The sequence below is a fragment of the Sciurus vulgaris genome (assembly GCF_902686455.1).
Source record: "Sciurus vulgaris genome assembly, chromosome: 12".
NCBI classification, from domain to species: Eukaryota; Metazoa; Chordata; class Mammalia; order Rodentia; family Sciuridae; genus Sciurus; species Sciurus vulgaris.
The window spans coordinates 100,885,502-100,907,486 of NC_136473.1; the positions used below are offsets into that span (position 1 = coordinate 100,885,502).

The following is a 21,985-nucleotide window of genomic DNA, read 5'->3' on the forward strand; positions in this document are numbered from 1 at the left end:
TTTTTTTTTTTTTTTTGGTGGGAAAAACTAATGGAAATCTTTGTGAAACACCTTGCAGGTGCGGACCGTGTTTGGCTTTAGTGGCTGAGAGCACAGTGGGACCTGCACTGGTGCAGCCTGGGGAAGGGTGACAGTGTGGCCAGAGGCGGGGCCAGACCTGCTGATTTCACGTCACTTCCCAGGGTTTCCTTCCCAGCGGTGCAACTTACATTTTTAGGGTAACCTTACATATACTGTTGCTGATCAGTGCAGCAGCGCACTCAAATGGATTAGGATGCCGGCTTATTCTCACTGACACTCATTTTATTCCGTTGGCACTCTACATTGGGGGATGGGGTTGGAGTGGTTAGTACATTTATTACATTTAGCAGAAACCTTCTTGACACAAAAAGGCTATTTCTGGACCAGATTTCTCTTACCCCGTGAGTAATGGCAATATGGGTAAGTGAACTTGATTCTTTTCTTCCTGAAGATATCAGCTTGACTGGATCATCCATTCTAATAACTGAGCCAATCCAAATTTAATGATAGGATGCTTTAATTGAGCTTAAGTAGCTGAAACTGCTGAGACACTAAACGTCAAGCTTCTGATAACTTTAAAGGCCTCAAATGCGCACATGTATATGGAATATTTTTTATAACTTCCCTGATGCTTAACCTGGTGTTAAAGTAGCGGCTGGACCCAGAGCCACGGCTCGGCAGTGGGGACTTCCGGCCTCTCCACTGCTGTCTTTTGCACTTGGAAAGAACAGCAACCCCTGGGCGGCGTAAGTCTCGACTCCTCCTTTCTTTTCCTGCTTCCCTCGCGCTCTAACTTTTTTTCATTACCATTCTCTGTTTTGTTTGTATTTCTTATGGTTTTGTTTTGGGGTTTTGGGGAGTTCCCCTTTTTTGTGATTTGCAACAAATGCGCTTGCCCAGCTAACTTTTGAATTGCACTTTTTAATAAATATTTGTAACAATTTTTAAAGGAGGATATTCTCTCTTGTTTAGGAGCATGGTAGGTAAGGAAATCTGCCTATTAATGAAAACTAATAGCAAATTTATAAAACTGAAAGGGTGGTTGGCATCCATGTTTACACTCAACTCAAATTTTGATATATAAATAAATTATTTCTTTTTAAATTAGGAAAAAAGTGACTATTACAAAGGGCTTCAAACATAGGATACCAGGTTATTTATGCTTTAAAAGTTTTAAGACTTATTCAGATAGGCTTCTGCAAACTTAGATCAGGGCTGTCCCTCGGCCTGCATTGGAATAGAGAAGTCTTCTGTTAAAGGTACATGGGACCTCACCCAGGGCCGCTCTCACACCCCTCAGTACGAGAAGCGGCAAGCTCCTCAGAATGACCAGGTGCCCTGTTCAAAAGCCTCGCTGTTCTCCTGCTGTCACCAGGCTCTGTCAGTACCGCCTGCTTAGAACACACCTGGTCATTTAATGAGTAAGACACTCCCATTAGTTGAGGGCCAAGTTGGGTGACCCTGGGCTGCATGTTCCATTCTCTCGAATGGCATTTTGACCTCTTTGTTGGAAGGCGTCCTCTGAACAGTGGCTGAGACCCGATTGAGAGGAAGCGGAGTAGGACATGTTGAGAGGGAGGGTCAACTTAACACAGGCTCTTCTGCAGGGACTCCCACTCCCACCTCAGACTGACGTAGGGCCAGCCTGAGCCTGCCGTGCCCGCTCGGGGGTCACTGCAGAAGAGCCTTCCTTGGAAGGGCCTCCACTCAGACTCCAAACTGGCAGTGAAGAGAACAAGCCAGGGGCCTACATTTATTTTCAAGAACAAATATTTCTTCCCTGGGATGGAGATAACCTAAGTGTTCCCTTCACCCTGTGCCCCAACGTTGGGGAGAAAGGGAGTGACAGGGACACCCAGGCTGCTTGTGAGTACCTCCTGCTGGCATCCAGGCTCTCCCTTCAGCCTCCACACCGAGACTCAGTCTTCATTTTTCAAGAACTGGCAGAATGTGATGGATCACAGAGAAAGAGCTCAGAGAGCTCATAAACATCCACGAGTACGGGAAGAACATTTGATGCAACCGATCTGGAGGGCAAGATGGGAGTGACCACTGAGCTTGCCGGAGTGACTCCAACTGGAAAACCAAAATACCTTCAGTTTTCAGTCCTCTTATTTTTGTTCCTGTCTTTGTGAGGACTGTGAAAAATCACAATGCAGCGTATGCTTTGGACTATGTGGCAAGTGGAATTACAGTGGTGTGTGTGTGTGTGTGTGTGTGTGCGCGTGCGTGCGCGTGTGTGTGCGTGTGTGTGTGTGTGTGTGTGTTACATGAGGATCTTGCACGACTTCAGAATTCACACCAGAGCTGAAGGGGGAAACTTGGTAACTTGCCCGTTATTCTCTGCTCTTAGCCAGAGTTAAACAGACTGATGGGTCTGGTAGCCAACAACTTGGCAACTTCCTCTCCTTCTCACCTCGTGAGATTAAGGGCTGTGAAAAGAAATCTAGTCTAACTCCAACAGAAATCTGTCTCTGTTAAGTATTTTACCTTCTGTAAGTAAAGGTGGTGGCGCCAAGATTTTTCTTTTGGTAATTTCCCTGGCTATAAAGTGAAACCAGAGGAACATCTATTGCCTGCTCCTCTTTTGAGGAATTTGGAGCATGTGAAGAGCAAGAAATCAGATGATGACCGTGAGTTGCGGTTTGGCCCTGTGGCCCATGTGCTGCTCAGCTCCACCTCGTCCCGCAAGGTGAATCTGTCACCAAAACAGAAGTGAGTGTCTCGAAAACATGCTCTAAAGTATGAAGTGTGCAGCCTCTAGTTTCTCTGTGTCTTCCTCTCACTGGCATTTCTTTCCCTCCCAAGTTTTTAAGAATAAATTTTTTCCCAAAGAATGTTCTTTGCCCATTAAGTGTAGAGAGAAGGTGAAACCAAAGGAGTCCCGGGTTTACTACCCACTCCGTTGCCATGTGCCCTTTCTGACCACAGTCACTGAAGACAGGACCTGAGGAGAGGCCTTGCCAAGCCCCCGGAGATGCAGCAACCTGCCCCTCCTGGGCCTTCCTACCCAGTAGGGCCAGGTTAGTCACCTGGATGGCTTTGGTAAGAGGAGTTGTCTTTCTTGAATGTCCAGCTGCCCTTACTCCCAACCTTCAGAAAATATGATTAAATGGTCTGATTCTAGTGAGGCCGCAGTGATCCGTTGTATGTAAACATGGGTGCCACTGTGGCCTGTTTACTTGGTAATGCTCACTGGGAAACTCTAGTCCCTGGTGTTGGATCCAAAAAGCAAGAGTGTCAGAAGTGGAGTAGAGCAGCCCTCAGCCCCGAGCAGCACTGAGTGAGTGCTGAGTCTGGTGCTCGGTGACCCAGGCAGTGAAACACCAACAGAGTGGATCTGTCGTTATCATCCAGAGGGTAAACTCAGAGGGACCCGGGGTCACTGAGTGTGATCTTGTTGCAGATGAAACAATTACAGCTCACCCCTGTGCACGTGGGGGTGGAGTCACTGGGTGCACTCCATTCTGGACTTGGTCAGGTCATGGGGCATCTGCAGGCTTTGCGATATAAGTTAAGGCACTTGGAGCTGTAAGTGACAGAACTTAGGGTTGTCAGATGCTGATTTGTGCACAGTGCTTCAAGTCGCTGATTTTGTTGTTGTTTTGTTTTTTTTCCTTTTGAACAAACACTGAAGCTCAGAAAGTTCAGTGGCAACATTGGTCAGGTTGCAGTGATCTGGACTTCCAGCGGTTGGGGAAAGTGGTTGAAGAGAAAGAAAAAAACTCGGTTTCCCTCTGCTGTAAACTAACCGCTGGTGCTATTTTCCTTTGGATGTGACCTTTGTCCAGAGGTGCCCTCCCCAGGGCCGTGTAGATGTTCACTGTGCTGAGAAAGCAGTTGTCCTGAATGCCTGCCCTGTTGCTTGGGCTTCCCACGAACATTTCGCAACCCAGATTTGCCAGTTGCAGCCAGACTTGTGTGAGAAAGGGTGTGTGTGATCAAGGTTTCGTGTAAGGCTACGTGATCAAACCCCAAGCCCACTTGGTTATTCAGGGGATGTTAGAAGGAAGACCACCCAGCTTCCTCATTTGCTGACGGCTCTTGGGCCCTGTTCCTTGGCCTTGGTGTCAGCCCAGCACCCTGCTGCAGCCCTGGGGTGGGACCAAGCTCAGGGCTGTTTCTCCAGCTCCACAGAAGGTAGATCCACTACGTTCCTGATTGTGAGTGAGAGGTGTGAGGTCCGTCTTGGGAGAGGCTGTTGGCTCATCCCTAGGAAACAGTGTGTGCCCTGTCGTCTGGGGCAAGGGGAGGACGGCCAGAGAAGCGTTTGGAACTCCTTTTAAGCTCCTGTGTGACGTCCTAACTGACCAAGGGTGGGCCCAGCTCTCCACAGACAGACTTGAGAGAGTGCCCAGGGTGAGGGTTCCTAGAAGCCACTTAGGGAGGGACCAAGGGAATCCAACTGTAAATGATGATGGGTTCCACGTTTGTAAGTGGAAATGGGCTTTCCCCTGGCTCATTTATTATTAGAAATTATGATTCAGAAATAGGCAAAGCTCAGCAGAAATAAACCATTATATATTTTTCAAGCATAAATAACCTTGCAGCAATTTAATTTAACTAACTGGAAGTGCACACTGAAGGAATGGGGTCAGAGTTAGGACTGCAGACAGCTGGGTGGCTTCCCTCCAGATAGTGAGAAGAGGCCAGAGCCCTGGGGCTGGAAGTTTACCCACCTTTGGCCACAGCTGGATTTGTGTGACTCTCCAGGGGTGGTATGGGACCAGCAGAGGCTGCAACATCACCAGGGACTTGTTAGAAATGCACATTCCCAGACCCCTCTCCAGCCTGCCATATCAGCAAGTCTGGAGGTCAGTACTGTCTTAACAAGCTCTCCAGAGGGTTCTGATGCATGCTTGAGTTTGAGAACCACTGCCGTAGCATCTCGGACTTCAGGCTACAGGAAAACATCCCTGCAAAATGAAACTTCATCTACAGCTTTGATTGTAATCTGAAAATGACACGGCTAACTTGAAAACTTCAGGAAAGACACTTGGGTAAAACAAAACAAGAACTCAGCCAGCCATCCCTAAGAGTGGTATTTTTACACCCTGAAGTCTGTCGGTGATGTTTCTTACTTCTCTTGAAATCCTGTTACAACTGTATGAAACTGCTGTTCAGTATTAAAGAGAAATGGAGAGACCGGAAGCTCTGTCCTGGGTGTTCTGTCTTCATTTCTCACTTTTGGTCTTAGAGTGTTTTTCATGTATACACACAGGTCCGCCTCCTCCTGCCCCAAGGATACACACCCAGTCTCTGTAGGGGCAAGCAGTGGGGGAACAGAGAGACTAGAACAAAAGAGACTCAAGTCCCTCTTCTCCCTTACTGGAGTGCTGGCCTTTGAGAAGAGCTCGTCAGTTCTGTTTTAGGAGCTAGTTTTTCAAGTCTTCTATTTAAATAGCTAGTACTTCTGGGCAGTTTTCAAGAGAATCTGATAAGCTGGCAGGTCTTTATACAAGGCTGTAGTTTTCCCCTAACTCTCACAAGCCATGAGGTAAATACTGTTGAGACCTGTTCTACACCTGAAAAGTAAGATGTGAGGTAACTAAGAAGTTTGCCCCGAGCATAACTAGTAAGTGGGAGAGAGACTGGAACTCCGGGCTGACCTTTGCCTCAAGACTGATTCCGGTGGTGGTGGGTGTTCTGCTCAGCAGATGTTTCTCCCAGCCGTTGAACAGTGGTTGCACAGAGCAGAGGGGAGGAGGCATCCAACTCAGACGTGCCCGGGATACAGCGTGGATACCAGTTGCCTTGACTTCACCAAGTCTCAGACCTTTTAAGTCCACTGTAGAGTCATGAAATCTACTGACCTGGCCCAGGGTCTTAGGAAGGTCATCCTAACTGGTAACATGTTTTGAAGCTTTTATTTATTTGGCTAGAATTAAGCAAAATAAGTGAGCCAAGCTCTTTATTGCATAAACCCAGAAAAGCCTGGAGACAGTCTTGGGTGCCCAGGATGAGAACCAAAACTGGCTCCTGAAGGCCGCCAAAAGCCCCACGCCCGCCAGCTTTCCTTGTTCTAGTTCAGCTCGAGCTGGATGGAGGCTGGTGAGCTTAAGGGGCCACAGGGCGCTGGCTCTCCAGGGAAGCCATTTGGTCCCCAGTGGAGTGGGGCCTCCTGCCTTGGTGCTGTCACCGGGCCGCGGCATGCTGGCTTGTCTTCTCACAGCTGTAGCTGGGGCTGCAGGCACCCAGGGCAAAGCAGTCCTCTCCCCAGTGCCTGGCACTTGGCCAGGGCCCTCAGGGCAGCTCTGCATTGTGGTAGGGGCCTGAGCCCAGATCGCAGAAGGCGGAGACAAAGGCAGGCTCGGCGGGTGGCCAGGCATCCACAGGACAGCCCAGTACCCTCCAGGGCTGGCAGGCAGCTGTTAAGCCCTGGCTTTACAGGCTGTGGATCTGAGCCAATCCCAGCAGCCCCCTTCCTCAGGGGCCCGCACTCCGACCCGGCCAAACCCACAGCCTGAGAGCTGGGCAGAGCTGCTTGCCAAGTGAGACTGTTGCCATTTCTAAGCAGGTGCTCTGGCTCTATGGGAAAGACGCTTCCAAGAGGGAGGTGGGAGAAAGGGAGGGAAGGGAGTTCAATGGCAGCAGGGCCTTTTGATGGCTCCAGAAGGGATTGGGGGGTGAAAATGGGTTGGGCAGATGGACTAGGCAAATTCAGTTGTTGGCAGGTAAGTTTGATGGAGGCTAAACCGGCAATTCCACCTGGAGAGTCACCTGCAGAGCCCTTGGTACAGGATTCCGTGGAAGCTAACTGAAGGGGTCAGAGGCGGCATGCTGGGTCAGGGTACTCCCAGGACGGGAAGCACGACCTTTGTGAAGGCTGCAAGGCGGTGGTGGGTGGGCAAGGGGAAGGGCACCCCAGTGAAGACTCCACCAAGCGCAAGGGAAGGGGAAGTGAATGAAGGTGTGGTGGGACAAAGCCCCTCCCCAAATACCCACTTGGTAATCCCCAACCTGGGACCACTTCAGAGGACCAGGAAGTCATGTCTTGCACCCTCTCCCCAGGTCACGCACCTCTTCTTGGTGGCGGCGATCAAGGCTGTTTGCCCAGGCGCAGGTCTGGAAGGTTTCATCAGCCCCCCAACCAGCTCAGCTAGAGGGGGTGGGGAAACCTTCCCTTGCTTATGCCAGGCGCTCTTTTCTACAGCCCCCCTTTTTTGGTTAAATACTAATCTACAGCATTGCTTTCATGACCCATCCACAAGTGGGTTCCCCGGGCTTGGAGGGACTGCTCTTGAGAGTGATCTACCCCAGGGCGGGGCAGTGGGAGCTGGGACCCAACTTCCCTGGAGGAAAACGAAAGTGAAATCCCCCGGGAGAAGGTCAGCAGAGGCTGCAGGCTGCATGGGCTGGGGAGGCAGTGTTGGGGAGCCTCCAATGAGTGAGGTGCAAGGGGCCCTGGGTGTGAGGAAGCAGGTTGGAGGTCACAATCCACTGCGTTTGAATCTTGCCTCTGATTATTTGCTGTGGATCTTGGACCTTGGATAGTCATTTAACCTTTGTGTCTCAGATTCCTTCCTTATATGTAACTCCAAGGTAAGCAGTGTCCCCCTCAGAGTTGCCGTATGGACCCCAGCAGATCTCTGAAATATGCCTGAAGCAGGCTAGCAGGGCAGGGGATGTGGGCGTGGGGGTGCCAGGGCACCAACGGATCCTCCCTGGATTCCCAGGTTTACTTAGTTTCCAAAATTCAAGCCATGCCTGGGACTCCCCATCTTGCCTGAGATCTGGGGACATTGCATGCACCAAATACTCATTCTTGGATCCCCTGGCCCCTGCCACCCAAGTGCAGAGCCTGGGGTCGCCCGTTAACCTTCCCATCCCTTGGGCCAGCTGCATCCTCCCAGCCTGGCTCAGAGCCGCCTCTAGCCCCTTTCAACAATGCACCAGCACCGTGCTGGGTTCATCTGTCCCTTTCTTGCCCCCAATTGTGCCTTCCTCCAGGGCAAAGAGGGTCCTCTTCATCCTGCCTGGGCGCCAGCAGGGCGGCTGGCGATCAAGGGCGTGCAGACCCCGCGAGAACCCGCCCTCTGCACTTCAGCCCCACCCGCTCAAGCCAGCCTTTGCCCCTCGTTGCCACAGAGGAGAGGCGGCGGCGCTCGGGACCGCCCGGGTGCTGCCCGCCGGCGGAGGCGGAGAAGTCGCAGAGCGCGGTGTGGACAAAGGCAAGGCGGCGGCGCCTGCTGCCCGCTGGGCGGGAACCTGCGTCCTGCCCAGGCCCGTGGGGACACCCCGCTCTGCTGTTGCGACTCACAGGATGCACCAGCGTCGCAGCACAGTTGCCTCCGGAGGATGGCAGGGTTGCTGCCGCCTGTACAGTCTCCTCCCTCCCGAGCCCCTGCGCTAGCCACGTAGCAGCTAGAAGAGGCGATCTGGCAGATGCCACCTGGCTCAAGTCACAGGGGGAGGGATGGAGGCCTGGTCATTGCACATGAACTTGGTTCTCTGTCCCTGTGAAATGAAGACAGTAAGTAGGCCCTGCCCAGCAGAATTAGTTTAAAGACTAAGCCTGGCATGGTTGTGCACACCTGTAATCCCAGTTACCCAGAGGCTGAGGCAGGAGGATTGCAGGTTCAAGGCCAACCTCAACAACTTAGGACCTTTTCTCAAAATAAAAACTAAAAAAGGGCTAGTGTTTTTATCCCCATGGTAAAGCACCAAATCTCCAATACTGTAAAAATAATAATAGTAATAAGGACTAAATAAAACATGTCAACGGCCCGCCCGGCCCTGGTGGTTGGCAGCTGCAGAAACTCCTACCCAAGTCCTTTTCCTGGCTTCTCCCAATGCTGCCCCATCCCTATCTCCTCCCCACAGGAAGGCAGGTAGTCCTCTCCATCCAGAAAACACAGAGGTGCCTTTGGCCCCTGAAGCCCTCCCCCGACTTTTGCCACGCTGGGGTGGAACCCAGGGCCTGCATATGCTAGGCAAGCACCTACCGCTTAGCTCATCCCCAGCCCCAAGATCCTTGCCCAGGTGAAACCTCTCCAGCCTCGTGACCTGAGGGGCGCAGCAGCTGCCAGGGTTTCCTTGCAAGTACTTTCCCTCTGTGGAGCTATTTCTGCAGTTTTGGGGAAAGGGGCCTAGATTTGTCTCTGAGGTGCCCCAGCTCCCAAAGCTTGTTGCTCTTCCTCCCTCATCCCTGCCCTGCGCCCAGGGCTGCCCCAGCGCCCAGCCTCCTGGTCCTGTGCTCAGGGCTGAAATCTCAAGCCTCAACCCCAGGCCATGAGGAGAGGGGCTCTAACTGGCTCTGCAGCTGAGGCCCTGGGTCACCCCTCACCAAGGCCCTTCCTCAGCCACAGCCTCCCTGTGCCCCTGAAAGCTGCCTGTGACACTCACTTCCACCTGCTGATGGTGGTGTGGTTTTGTATTGTTTTTTTCCCACAGACAACACCAGGCAAGTTCCCAAATGCCTCTAGGTTGCTTAGCCCGCTCCCCAGCTCTGCACCTAGCGATGGCCCCTGGGCTCCAGTCTCTCCCATCTTCAGCCTTACCCAAGGCTCCTCTCCTAGCCACAGGCCTGTCCCTGGAGGCTTCTGCATCTCCACCAGTTTTGACTTTAACCCTGGGGGCCTCCCCCACCTTTGCCGCTGGGATGCTAACTGCCCACACTTGTGCCCTCCTGCCTCTGCCCTGTCCCAGGCCTCCAAGGGCCATTGAAGATCGAGTGAGCCCAGAATTCAGCACTCCAAGTCAGAAGCCTCAGCTTGCATTTTAATAATTTAAGACTGACACATGGCCACACACTGGCAAAGCCCCAACCTTTTGGCTGTATCCAAGCCCAGAGTAGGAAGCACCCAGGTGGAATGGCCATCCCATTCTCTCTAGCCTCCCTGCTGCCTGCCTGCCCGCCCACGGCTGCCACCAGGGAGGTCTGGACAGGAAGCTTGCAGCTGGGGGCAGTCAGACACCAGCTGCAGCCCTGTCTCCAGGCTGGACAGGAGAACAAAGCCGGGGCCTCCCAGGCCTGGCTGCAGCAACCGGGGCAGAGGTGGAGGGCAGGCCAGATTCTGCCAACCTCAGCTGCACTTCCCTGAACTTGGCCTTGATTTCATTTTTCCCTTTCAACCTTACATACCATAAAAAAAAAAAAAAAAAAAAAAATCCTAGAAATTCTTACTATTCTGGGTACCAGATAACGTCTCCCCGATGCTCTCACACCTAGAAGGGGCGTGGAGAACCTCATCAGGCCACTCTGGAGGTTTGGTTTCGGGTATTTGCTTGCTGGCTGATGTCTGTTACTCCAGGAGCAAAGGTGGTGAGCGGGAGCGAGGAGGGATGTGGCCTCCATCTTTGGTTCTGCAGTGTTGGGGGCTGGGAGCACCTTTGAAGGGGAATGGGACCAGCTCTCAGGGACACTAAAGGACCCATGGAATCTCTCTCTGCCCCAATATGGAGTAATTTTAATGTTGCCACCACCTCAAGCATAAAAGGACACAAATTAATGATCGTACAGACTTCTGGCCCTAGGGGCGTCAATCACAGAAGCCCTGCCACAGCCTGAGGGGCTACATGTCACCATCATCTGTGGTTTTGGTCCACAGAGTATCTCTGTATAGCGCATTCCCAGCTCCCCTGCCCCCCTGGGCGGTTCAGAGCTTCCAGCAGCACTTCTGGGTCACCGTGGGACAGGCCTCTGCCTCAGGACACGGAGTGACAAGCTCTCCGAGTGGGCCAGGAGCTCCTGGACATGAGCCAGGCCTGGCCCAGCAACCTTGGCCCCGTTCACCTCCAGGATCTCGTCCCCCACCCCGAGCAGCCCCGAGTACAGCTTGGCAGTGTCCGGGTCAGCCATCTCCTGCACGTAGAGCCCTGCCAAGGAGAGAGAACGGAGCAAGTGAGACCCGAGTCAGAGCTGGCAGTGCAGCAGATGCTGTCCACGTGCAGCGGGAGAGGGCTGGCGCAGGGCACGCCACACATGCACGTGCACACACACACACCTGGTTCCATCATGCAACGACTGGGTTTCTACAGAGAGAGTGTGTCCCCTTCATGGCCCAATCCCATGTCCTTTAAAAGTGGAAATGCTTGAGGGTGGTGTTACTCACCTGCACCCCAGTGTGAATGAGTTAATCATCTTTCTTCAAGATTTAATATAAAGAGGAAAATAGGTTTGCAAAATGCAGAAAAATGCCCCCTGGGTTCCTGGCACTCTATGGGACTCACAACTAGATCCAGTTGCTACCCTAAGGGGCCCAGGCCCAGCACAAAGGCCAGCGTGGCGGGACAGTGTCCACGGGGTAGTGGAGTAGCCGAGGCCCAGCTTGCCACACGGGACCCTCCAGGACTGACCTGGCCTCCGCCTCACTCACGTACAGTTCCTCACTCGGGATTCGGAGGCATCCAGGCGAAAGCCCAAGAAAAATTCTTCAAAAGCATGGTGGTGTGCTCTTCTTTGTCACACACTCTCTCCATCCCTTTCCATCTGAGGAGGCCCTGCCTGGCAGCGTGATCATCCCTGTGTCTGAAGGTGCCCCCAAGCACCCGGGACCATGCTTCTCTGCATCTTTTCTGCAGCTGGTTCTCAGCCCACTTTGCTGGGGCAGCCCTTCGCCTGGGACTGGCTTCCCCTGGCCTCTGCTGGCCAAGCAGCACTAAAGTGTCCAGCTGAGGGCTGGACACCTCTCAAATTCCCATCAGCTGCTCCCACCTGAGATTAAATGAGGCGCGGGCTTTTCCAGGGAAGGCTGGAGCCCACTGCCCATTTCCTGTATGGAGTGACCACAGGGTCTGAGGGCCTAGCCCAGCCTGCTGGAGGTCTACAGGGGATGACCTTCGGGGACAACATTGTGGAGCTGACAACACTGGCGGAATTTGCTGGGCAGCTAGTGCAGCCTCCACCGCTCCCCACTGCCAGCCCTGGCCAGCTGGCTGCACATGAGAACCGTGAACAGCTGCCTCCACCTCCTCTTCCTAGAACCAGGTACAGAGCGAGAACACGAAGGGGCATCTGGTCTGGTTTTGCAGTGTCTGATTTGAAGCCAGCTGTGGCATCTTGGATCAGTGGCCCGGAGGAGCCGCTCCAGCGCAGCCTCAGTCTGGCTGTTTAGAGCCAGCCTCTGCGCCTGCTCCTGCACGCAGCACCCTGAATGCCTTCCCTGGACTGGGGTGCGGCGCTCCATTGGCTGCTTCTTGGACAGGTTGCACCTTTTCAGCAAGGTTTAGTCGCCCCGCACCCCCAAAGTGTGTCTGCATCCTGGCTGCACAGGGCTTTCCAATGGCCTTGCCCTCTCTTGACTTCCGCCTATGGCATCCGAGCAGCCTGCCTGCCCTTCTCCATGTTTGTGGCATGGGAGAGGGATACGTGGGCAACGCAGGGAGACCCGGGAGAAGTGTCTTATGCACAATAGGAGAGGCAGGTGGGGAGTAATGATAAACCCCAAGAGAACGCAGCTGGCTAGGCCTCATGCTGACCTTACTCTGGCATTTGGGAAAGACAGGCAGGTTCCCCAACTGAAAGTCATAACAAACAGGACAGAGAGGTCGCATTGTCTGCTGGAGGCGGCCTTTGTTAAGGATGTGCGTCTCTGTTGCAGCAGTTCAAAGTGGCGGCAAGGCTGGCTGTCCTCACAGGCTGGTGAAGATAGGATGTGACAGCCAGCAAGTTAACACTGGCATCCTCACATTTTTAGCAAGGAGCCAGACCAGCACCAGCTCACAGCCCCTCTGCGGTCCCAGGGGAAGTGACTTTGCTGCTGGAGGAGGGCCTGTAGCCAGGAGCACTACTAGCTGCCACTCTCCCTGTGCTCAGGGATCCCGTGTGATATCCAGGGGCCAACTGCAGCACTAGGAGCAGGGTGCACCTGGGAAGGACCAGCATAGTAAGGGCACCCAGGGCAGCAGGGCCAGGAAGAGCCCAAGGAGCCCGTGGGCCTTCGAGATCCTGCCCATCACTCCTCAAGGACAGGAAGTGGGGAAAGGGCTTCCACTGCCTACAAAGGAGCCAAAGAGACTTTGCGGGGAGGGTACGCACATGTGCGCACTGGGTAGACAGGCTTCTTAAAGATGACGCTGGAGCCAGGTGTGGTGGTGCACGCCTGTAACCCCAGCAGCTCAGGAGGCTGAGGCAGGAGGATCACAAGTTCAAAGCCAGCCTCAGCAACAGCAAGGTACTAAGCAACTCTGTGAGACCCTGTCTCTAAATAAAATACAAAATAGGGCTGGGGATGCAGCTCAGTGGTCGAGTGCTCGCGAGTTCAATTCCTGGTACCCTCCCCAAAAAGGAAGCCTGTCTACACTAGCTTTGTTTGTACTTGTTCCTTAGTATTTTTCATTCTCTAAGGTAGATAATTCCTGTAAGTAATACACATACAGTACACAACACACACATAAAATACACGGTAGACATTTGCAAACACGGTCTAACTTTCCCACTGGAATGTGTGATCAAGAGGCCGGGACTGTCTGCTCCACCTACTACCCACTTGGTAGGTGCTCCATATCATTTGCTGAACCAATGACCAGGCAAATGCGGCTTGTGCAGTCTGCAAACTCGGGGGCGGGCAGATTTTCTCCTTGGCTAACCAACTTTGACCTAGGAGATAAAGTAGCACTCGCCCTCCTTGGCAGAGCCCAGCGACACAGACTCCTGAGAATGTCTTTCTGAGCCATCGCTCCCTTCCTCTCCCCTCCATCCCCTCCCTCCGTGTCTGCCTTCCCTCCTTCCCTTCTCACCTTACCTGGGAAGAGCTTGGAGCTTTCCCTTGCCTTGAGAAGCGTTCTGGACCACAGACCTCGGGCAAAGGCCCAGACAAGGCAAGTTGCTCTGAGCCTCATGGTTGATTGGTACTGAGAAGTGGCCAGAGGGCAGATGAGGTCCAGGGCTCCTGACTGCCCCTGCCAGCGTGGAATCAAGACCCAGCAGGCCCCAGCCAGGAGCCTGGAGCCGGGATCCACCTGAACATAACCCATGAAGCCCGAGGGAGGAACCTGGACAGGTGGCACAGGCAGGCAGGCACGCTCCACATGCCCAGACAGACCAGGGAGGGAGGAGGGCGCCACCGAAACACATCAACCACATCAAAGGGGCAGCTGGGACCTGGCAAGCATGGGCGATTTCCCTCCACTCTGCTTTGAAAAGATGGCCTTCAAGATTCTGATTTCGAGATGTCATTAGGTAGCAGGGGGGCAGTGGAGTGAAACCTGGCAGCCCCACCCCAGGCATTCCACCCTCAGAGCTGCGCAGCTGCCAGGCAGGGTCTGCAGGTCTGCAGGTGCTACTCCTGTGAACTCCAGTCCTGCAGATTTGGAATCTGCAAAGCTCCATTGCTCCGCCAAGGGCCAGGAGCAACCCAACGGGAACCAAGAGGCAAGGCTGGGTTTGCGGAGGGCGGGAAGGGGCATACCTGAGTCCCGGCGCCCATTCCCAGAGGTCACACAGAAGCCGAAAGTGCCCTCTGGGGAGCGCTGCAGCTGCAGCTGGCTTGTGCCATCCGGAAACACCTCCACTACGCGGCCCACGGTGCGAGGCAGGCTGGGGGCACCCACGTCTTCCACGCTGAGGGCCCGCCGGGGAGGGGCCTTGGCCAGCCTGCAAGGGGACCAGAGACACACTGAGGACAGAGGGTCCGGCATGGGGGCTCAGCCCTTTCCTGGCTTTAAGATGACCAAGGCATCTCAGACTTAGGAGCCGGGCGCTGAAGGCTGGGGCTCCACTGACCATGACTGCAAAGAGAACACCCTGGGGTGGAGGTAGGCGGGCTGCACACCTGTCCCAGGCTCCTCCGTGCCTGCTGCAGAACAGGAAGGCTCCCCTCCGCCCACCAGCAGTGATGTCCACACTTTAGATAGAGACTTTCGAAAAAGCCAATGGAAGATGTAATTTCATATAACAGTTCTAGGAGTTCATAGACGGAGCCCTGGGTGAGAGCAGCTAGCCTAGAGGGCCTTGGTAAAAAAAGGTCACGTGTGGGTCAAGGGCCTCTTTGGAGGCCCCTGTCTCTGGGTGTCAGTCAGATCTTAAGCTAGGCTAAGGAACCTCTAGAACATTCTGACGTCAAGATGCCACCAAGCAGCAGAGGGAGAGAGGAATCCAACCTGCCAGCTCACGCCTCCCGGCATCCCACACCTTCTCAGCACCCCTGCACAGGGCGAAGGCAGAGGTGCTGCTGCTCCACCTGGTCCCTTCACCCAGGGTTTGTGGAGCGGGAGGCACAGGCAGCCTCTAAAGGGAACGTGATGCTGAGGCAGGAAGGAATTGAGCCTAAAGCTCCAATGGCCGTTCTCTGAGTTTACCCTCTAGACCATTTGTGTCCATGCTTACCTGCCTCGGGCACTGGAGTCTTCTGGCCCCTCTACCAGGTACAGGCTGGACCGGTCCCCTTTGCCGCTCAGCAGAGAATGGAGGTTCTGAAAGGAGGAAGCTTTCCGACGTTGGTGGGAGGGTGACACCTGGTGGAGAAGGCCCAATATTGCAAGTGAGAAAACCACCTGGGCAGGGGTTAACAGAGGACTGAAGTCCTCTTAAGAAAGTGACCTGCAAGCTTTGGTCTCTACCTCCACGTGCTCAGTAGGACCCACTAGAACTTACTCCTGCAGATGGGCCTGCACAGTCATCTGAAGCATCAAGGTTAGTTGGTTTGAATTTTAGCTGAAATAACTCAGTTTTATATTGTTAATTATCTCATTAAGACAATCAACCTTTCTCACTGATTAAGAAGAAAGTGAAAGTGGATTAATCATAGAATAACAATACAAGTAAATAAAAATTTAAGAGTTAAAGTTTTAAATATTTTGTGATTCTTTAGTATCTCTTTTATGATCACTTTTGTTCAAAAATTTTCTATTCGTGTACATTAAAATGTGGTGCATAAGAAGTTGAACAGATCAATAATCCCTCAGGAGCTCACAAAGTGGTGGGAGTGGAGATGAGCACAGGTTGGGAGCTCCGGGTGGGTGTGTAGTGAGCGCTGGGCACAAAGCAAGAGTGACATGAGGGGAGTCAAGAGGGGTTCAGCTGAGGGGTTCTGGGGATGCCAGAGGAGCTGGTTCTTGAGCGAGGCTGAAAGCAAGAGCTATCCAGTAAATAAAGAGGTACAAAAGCTCCAGAAAGAAGGGTACAGTCCTCTGAGAAAGCAGCTCTTGCCAGTCACCCAAGAGGCCTCAGCCTTGACCTTGGACTCCCGGCCTCCAGAATGGCGAGAAATACATTTCTGTCAGGTATAAACTGCCTGGCCTATGGTATTTGTTAGAGCAGCCTGAGGACTAAGTGCTCTAAAGATGGCAGACCTATTATCAAGAAGCCTAAGGGGGGGCCCCAACCTTGCAGCCGAGCTGTTTCCTAGGAAATGGGGAGAAGGGAAGAAGAAAGGGGAGCCTTCCAGACAAAGCTCCAAGGGCCCTCGGCAGAGCCACGGCCCACCAGAGGGGTGTGAGCAGGCAGCTGCCCACTCCGAGGCAGGAGAATCACAAGTTCAAGGCCAGCCTCAGCAACTTGGGCAGACTCTGTCTCAAAAACCGAAAGCCTGGGAGGTGGTTCGGGGAGGCGCTTGCCCTGCGTGTTTGGGGCCCAGGGTTCCACCCAGCACCGCGCAGGGAGAAGCAGCTGCCGCTTTCCCACGGGACACATGTGTGCTGGCACAACCTGCTGACCAGCGGTGTTCCCCGCCAGCACGTCACGGTGCTTCTGGATGAGACAGACTCCTCCTCCGCCTGCTTGGTTCCCTCCTGCACTTCCGCCTGCTCTGCGGGACAGGCTGCTGTCCGTCTGTGCTCACTCAGCTTAAACCTCTCTGTTCACTTATGGTGTCGCATTTCCCTCGAGGAGTTTACAGAGAGGGAAGCGCTGATGGCAGCTAATCCGGTCCCACAAATGAGCTTCTGGAGCGCAAGGGCCCTGCGCTGGCCTGCTCCCCCGCTCGCCCTCTCTCAATTGGCCAGCAGGTATTTTCTGAGTGCTGACCTTGCACCTGGGACTGACCTTGGCTGAATTTCATTCAGCCAGCACCCTCTTCCCCTGCGGCCTGAGAAATGCAAGGCTCCACTGCCCTGACCAAGCCACCTGGCTCGGGCTGTCCAGGAGAGGCAGAGGTGAATAGAAGGAACAGCCCTGGAAGCTGCGAGGACAGAACCTGGTCAGGAGCAGCGAGCTGCAGTTGGCGTGCTGAGACTCTGGCACAGGGGAAGGCATCTGCCAGGTGCCCATATCCACCGCCCAATGCACACGGATGGAGGAGCTGCAGCTGCCATCAGGATGGGCCTTGGCAGTGCAAAGATCAAGCGGTTCCCTCAAAGCGCTCAGCAGCGGGCAGCGAGGGGAGAAAGGAGACTGTCCCTGAAGGATGGAAGCACCCAGTAGAGGCCCTGCTCGGCCTGAGGAAGAACTGGAATGGCTTCGGGTCTGGGGCAGGTGTTGGGGACTCGGACGAGCTGGAAAAGGGGAGCAACGGTTCAGGAGCAGATTCAGTCCCTTGGTGTGTGATCTGACCACAGAAGTGCATAGGACACCCTGGGTTGAGCGTGATAAAAGATGAGAGCAGACAGATCAGAGACACCCTCCGGCGACACAGAGCTGCCTCAACTTTATCTTGGACATAAGTGATGAAGGACAGACATTCAGTGGGGGCGTGATTTATGGCCAGATTTGCATATCTGAAAGACCATGATGGAAGCCATATGGAGAAGGACCACAGCAAGGAGGCCAGTCAAGAAGCGTGAGGGAACCCAGGAGTGAAGAGATCTGCGCCTGGACTAAAAAAGTCATTGTGGCCATAGAGAAGGTTCCAGAACAACCATGTGCTTCCAAAGACTTGGTAGAGGTAGCAAAGTTGAGAAAGGAGGAATCTAGGATGAGCCCAGGCCTGGGCAGAACAGAGCTGTGGGGTGCTGCCTACCTGCCCTGTTCCCCGGGGAGCCCAATCTCACAGATCAGCTGTGGGGAGCCAGTAGCATCCCTTTCTCCACCACAGGCACCCTGGGAGACACCCTGGGCACTTCCTTCTCCTTTCGCCCTTCATACTACCACCAGCCTCACAACCCCTTGGCTGGGGCCCTGCGGACTCACCAGAGGCAGGGACTGTAGCGACGGGGCTCTCTTCACCCTGGAGGCGCTGCTGCGGGAGGCTGGGCTAGGTGCAGCAGGCTGCAGCTGCTCCACACTGTAGCTACGGGACTTGCCCAGCTTGGGCCGGGACGTCTGGCCCAGGACGGAGAGGAGCTTCTTCAGTCCCAGGGTGGAGGCCAGGCCGCTGCTCCTTTTCTTGTTCACTTCAGAAGCAGCAGCTGGGGGTGCCTTGGGCCCTGCACTGGCCCCCGGTGATGCTCTGAAACAGAAGGGTGGACATGAGGTGGGCTGTGGAGAGCTGGGAGGGAAGCAGGGCAAGCCACACCCCAGGGGCCCAGGCCCCAGCACCAATGCCCTTGAAGGGAACTGACAATGAGGTGGAGAAAGTGGACCGTCAGGTGCTCCACCTGGGGGAGGAGCTGAGGCAAGCCCTGCTGTAAAAGGCCTCTATGGGTCCCACTGGTTCACCCACTCAACATTCTTGGGACTTTCTGTGTGCTGGCTTCTTCCAGGCCCTGGCTAGGTGGCGTACAAGACAAACAAGGTCCTTGCTCTCAGAGCTTATCAGCAACAGACCACTAAAAGACCGTGAGAGACTGACGAGTGGGGTGGAGCAGAGTGACCAGGTGTTTGGTTTACATAGTGACCAGGGAAGGTCTCTTTGAGAAGATGGTCTTTAAACTACAAGCTGAATGCCAAGCAGGAGCAGGCTGCCACACTGGAGGTGCCTGGGCCAGCATGGGAAGAGGGTCGGGCTCAGGAACGAGAGGCCAGGACACAGGGCTTGGGTGCAGGTAATGAGAAGAGAGCAGAGAGGCACCACATAAGGTCAGGCCGCAGAGGAGGAGGAAGACACGGAGGTGTCACCCAAGGGAAGGGGTCTGAATTCTGTTCTAAGTGGGAGGAAAAGGTTTTTAAATAGGAAAAGGATGCTGTTTAATTCAGGTTTTAAAAAGCTGCTCCTGACTATCACGTGTGAAGAAGTAACTGTAAGGAACAAGAGTGCAGGCGGAGAGCAGGCCAGGCTACTGTAGCTGCACAGAAAGGAAGTGACACAGCTGAGACCAGGAGAAATGGCGGGGGGATGTGGGAGCTGGGGAAGACTTGCGGGGGGGAGGCAGAGTTGGGGCTTGAGCACGGTGTGGAAGGCAGTGTGGTAGCAGGAGGTGGACCTGGGACAGCAGCTGCTGCCTTCTGTCAGGGGCTGTCAGACCCCCGGTGGAGACATTCAGGAGGGACTGGTTGAGCAGACAACGACTGCTGCAGCACACAGAGGGCCGGAGATGGGGGCTGGCTCTGGGTGTGCGGGAGGCCTGTGCAGCATGCAGTCACCAGGCAGGGGACAGAGGGCCTGGCCAGAGCACCAGGCTCATGACAGCTTCGAGGTCAGTCCACAGAGGTCCCCCAGGCAAGGACTCAGACCCACAGCTGAAGAAGTGTAGGGAAACAGTTTTCCTCGGCATCTGGTTTCCAAGCCCAGGTCAGGAGCACGACCTTCCAGATAGCACCCAGAGGGCCAGGACTCCGTCGGCTGGGTTTGTGACCAGCACAGTGGCTGGGACCTGAGGCCATTCAGGGAATGTTCACTAAATGAATAACCAGGTACATCAGACTAAAAAGAACTAAGTAGTAGTAGCAGGGCCACCAGGCCAGGACATAGTCTAGGAACACCCAAGGATCTGGAAGCAATAAGGCCAGTCGTGCGACCACTCCTGGGGGTCTCCTTCCCCGCCCAGCACCCTCTTCTGCAGGCAGGGCTCCTACTCCTGCCACTCACCCGGGAGGCACATGCCCTCCAGAACTGGACTCTGTCCTCTGCAGGCCTCCTTCCAGTTCCTGGCCGGACTCCAGCTCCTCTGAGGCCAGGGAGAGGGTAATGCCCACGGAGTTGACGACGGCGTCGGCCAAGGTGAGAGAGCCCTGGAGTCCTCCTGCAACAGCCACAGCATCCCTGCTGTGCCAGGCTGACCACCCCCAGGTCAAGGTGGGGGAGAGGGACAGCCTGGGAGCGGGAGAGTGAGGAGGGAAGAGAGGTGGGAGCCTCAGCAGAGCAGTGGAGGCAGCAGAGAGACCCAGGGAGCAGCAGGTGGAGGAGGGGCAGCTCTCAGAGGATGGGGGCCGAGGATTTGGGGACTGGGTCTTGTGGCCTGCTGTAGCCCCATCACCCAGCCCAGCACCTGGTACACAGTAGATGATTAGTAAGTGTTTAAGTGATGGTGTTGCTTATGAGAAGTCATGTCCCTTCTATATCATGGTTCATAATTGGAAATGGGGACATTTTATATTGGGACAGAAAATAATTATGTCATCTAATTAGTTCTCACAGCTATGACAACTGCCACCATTTGGGGAGCAACAGGCCATGAGTTAACTCCCCCACTGAGATGATCTTGGGGGCTCCTGGGAGGTTCTGTTATTGTCCTTACTTTACAGAGGAGACTGGAGCACCAAGGGAGTGAGTGACTTGCCCGGGGTCTTGCAGCTAATGACAGTAGCCTCACCTGGCTCTCTGCTCCAGGCCTCGAGGAGGCACAGCCTGGGCTTCCCAGAAAGGGCTCAAGATAGAATCCCAGGGGAAACGGTTAGGAGCGAAACAGCAGCTAGCTGTTGGGAGCCTTTGGCAAACTGGGAAGCTGCTTCTCTGGGAACTCCTAGGTGAAACTCCCCAGTTCCAGAACGCTCTGATCAGGCTGGTGCCCTGATTTAGCTCACAGCCCCAAGTTCAAACACAGCCGCCGGAGATGGGCATAACCTGCTAAGCACCAAACGACCTGTATACCCCCACCCCTATCCTGTTTTTCATAAAGAAGGTCCATACCGATCCGCTTTGGTCTGTACTGATATAAATAAAGCAAGCGTGGGCTTTTGCTTTGTTAGAGTCAGACCCCTCTGGTCGGCTCAATCCATCACACCCCTGCTTGAAAATATATGTATTTCTCACCCTTGTCTTTAGTCTTTTAATATACTACTTTCATAGCTTTTATTTTGCAGCTGGCCCACACCTCCATTGGTCACCCACTCCCTGCCCACAGGGGACATGGTCGAGAGCTAGCCTAGAGCACTCTGAGGGAAGGGACCGTAATTGAGCCCAGGATAGCAGGGACCTCAGGCGAGGTCTGTCCCCTCAGGGTTTGTGAACAAGGGTTGGAGGGATAGCTCTGAATCCCAGGTGATTAGAGCCACTGCACAAAAGCAGGAACTTGTGGGGCAGGCCTGTTCTCTGCTCAAGAGCGACCAACTGAGTGTCACCAGGGGTCACACTCTGGGGGTCAGAGCCTGGGTCTGCCAACACCCAGGATCCAACCACAACAGGATGACCCCTCCCAAGGGCAGCCTGCCTGCCGAAACCACCAACCCACCCAGTAGGACTGGGGTCCCGGAGGGCTCAGGCCTGAGAGCAGCCCTACCACACCCTGTAGGAGCTCTGCCTCCTGGTGACTGGCCCTCGGGGCAGCATGTCTGCCTGGCCACAAAAAGTCACAAGGGCAGGTCTCGTGTTGAAGCAATTCGCTATGCACTCTGCACAGCCCCCAGCACAGTGCCCATACCGCTGATGACAAAGCGAGTGAGTGCAGGACGTGGAGGGATGGAGGGGTAGGCGTCAGCCATGATCCCAGGCATTGGCTGCCCTGAGCCAACTGCAGATCCTGGAGCTGCTGTCTCTTCCTGCTTTACAGGAGCCAAATTCCCGTAAAGCCAGGCCACCTGCAGCCATGGAGTTTGCTGCTGGGAACCACCGCCTTCCCCAGGTCCTGCCTCCCACCAGGGAAACTAGCTAAACTGCTCTTGGCCAATGCTGAATCCTGTGTCCAACCCACAGACTCCACCGGCTCCCCTGACACCGGTCGCTGCTCTGAGGGGCTGCTGGGAACGTCTAAGAAGAAAGGCAAGTGAAGACTGAATGCCCACAGTGTCACAGACCTGGCTTGAGGCTGGGCCTGAGCAAGGGCAGTCCTT

The 21,985-nt window shown here is 54.4% G+C and overlaps 1 protein-coding gene and 2 long non-coding RNA genes across 4 annotated transcripts in view; 2 read left to right on the forward strand and 1 right to left on the reverse strand.

The window, feature by feature from the left end:
* Positions 1–22: 22 nt before the first annotated feature.
* Positions 23–8,645, forward strand: LOC306641094. The gene is made up of 2 exons (XR_013758023.1): positions 23–5,560; positions 5,643–8,645. It is a non-coding gene; the product is annotated as an uncharacterized lncRNA (long non-coding RNA).
* A 1,802-nt stretch (positions 8,646–10,447) lies between these two features.
* Positions 10,448–21,985, reverse strand: part of KIAA1614 — a 32,300-nt gene continuing 20,762 nt past the window's right edge. For both annotated transcript variants that reach the window (XM_079105911.1, XM_079105912.1), the window contains exons 6-10: positions 19,806–19,959; positions 18,029–18,287; positions 15,290–15,417; positions 14,373–14,557; positions 10,448–10,839 (exon numbers count right to left, since the gene is read on the reverse strand). In XM_079105911.1, the coding sequence (XP_078962037.1) occupies positions 10,646–10,839; positions 14,373–14,557; positions 15,290–15,417; positions 18,029–18,287; positions 19,806–19,959 (920 nt within the window). In that variant the 3' untranslated portion in view covers positions 10,448–10,645. The remainder of the gene's footprint in view (positions 10,840–14,372; positions 14,558–15,289; positions 15,418–18,028; positions 18,288–19,805; positions 19,960–21,985) is intronic.
* On the forward strand, positions 18,296–21,981 carry LOC306641089. The gene is made up of 3 exons (XR_013758018.1): positions 18,296–18,616; positions 19,850–20,012; positions 21,849–21,981. It is a non-coding gene; the product is annotated as an uncharacterized lncRNA (long non-coding RNA).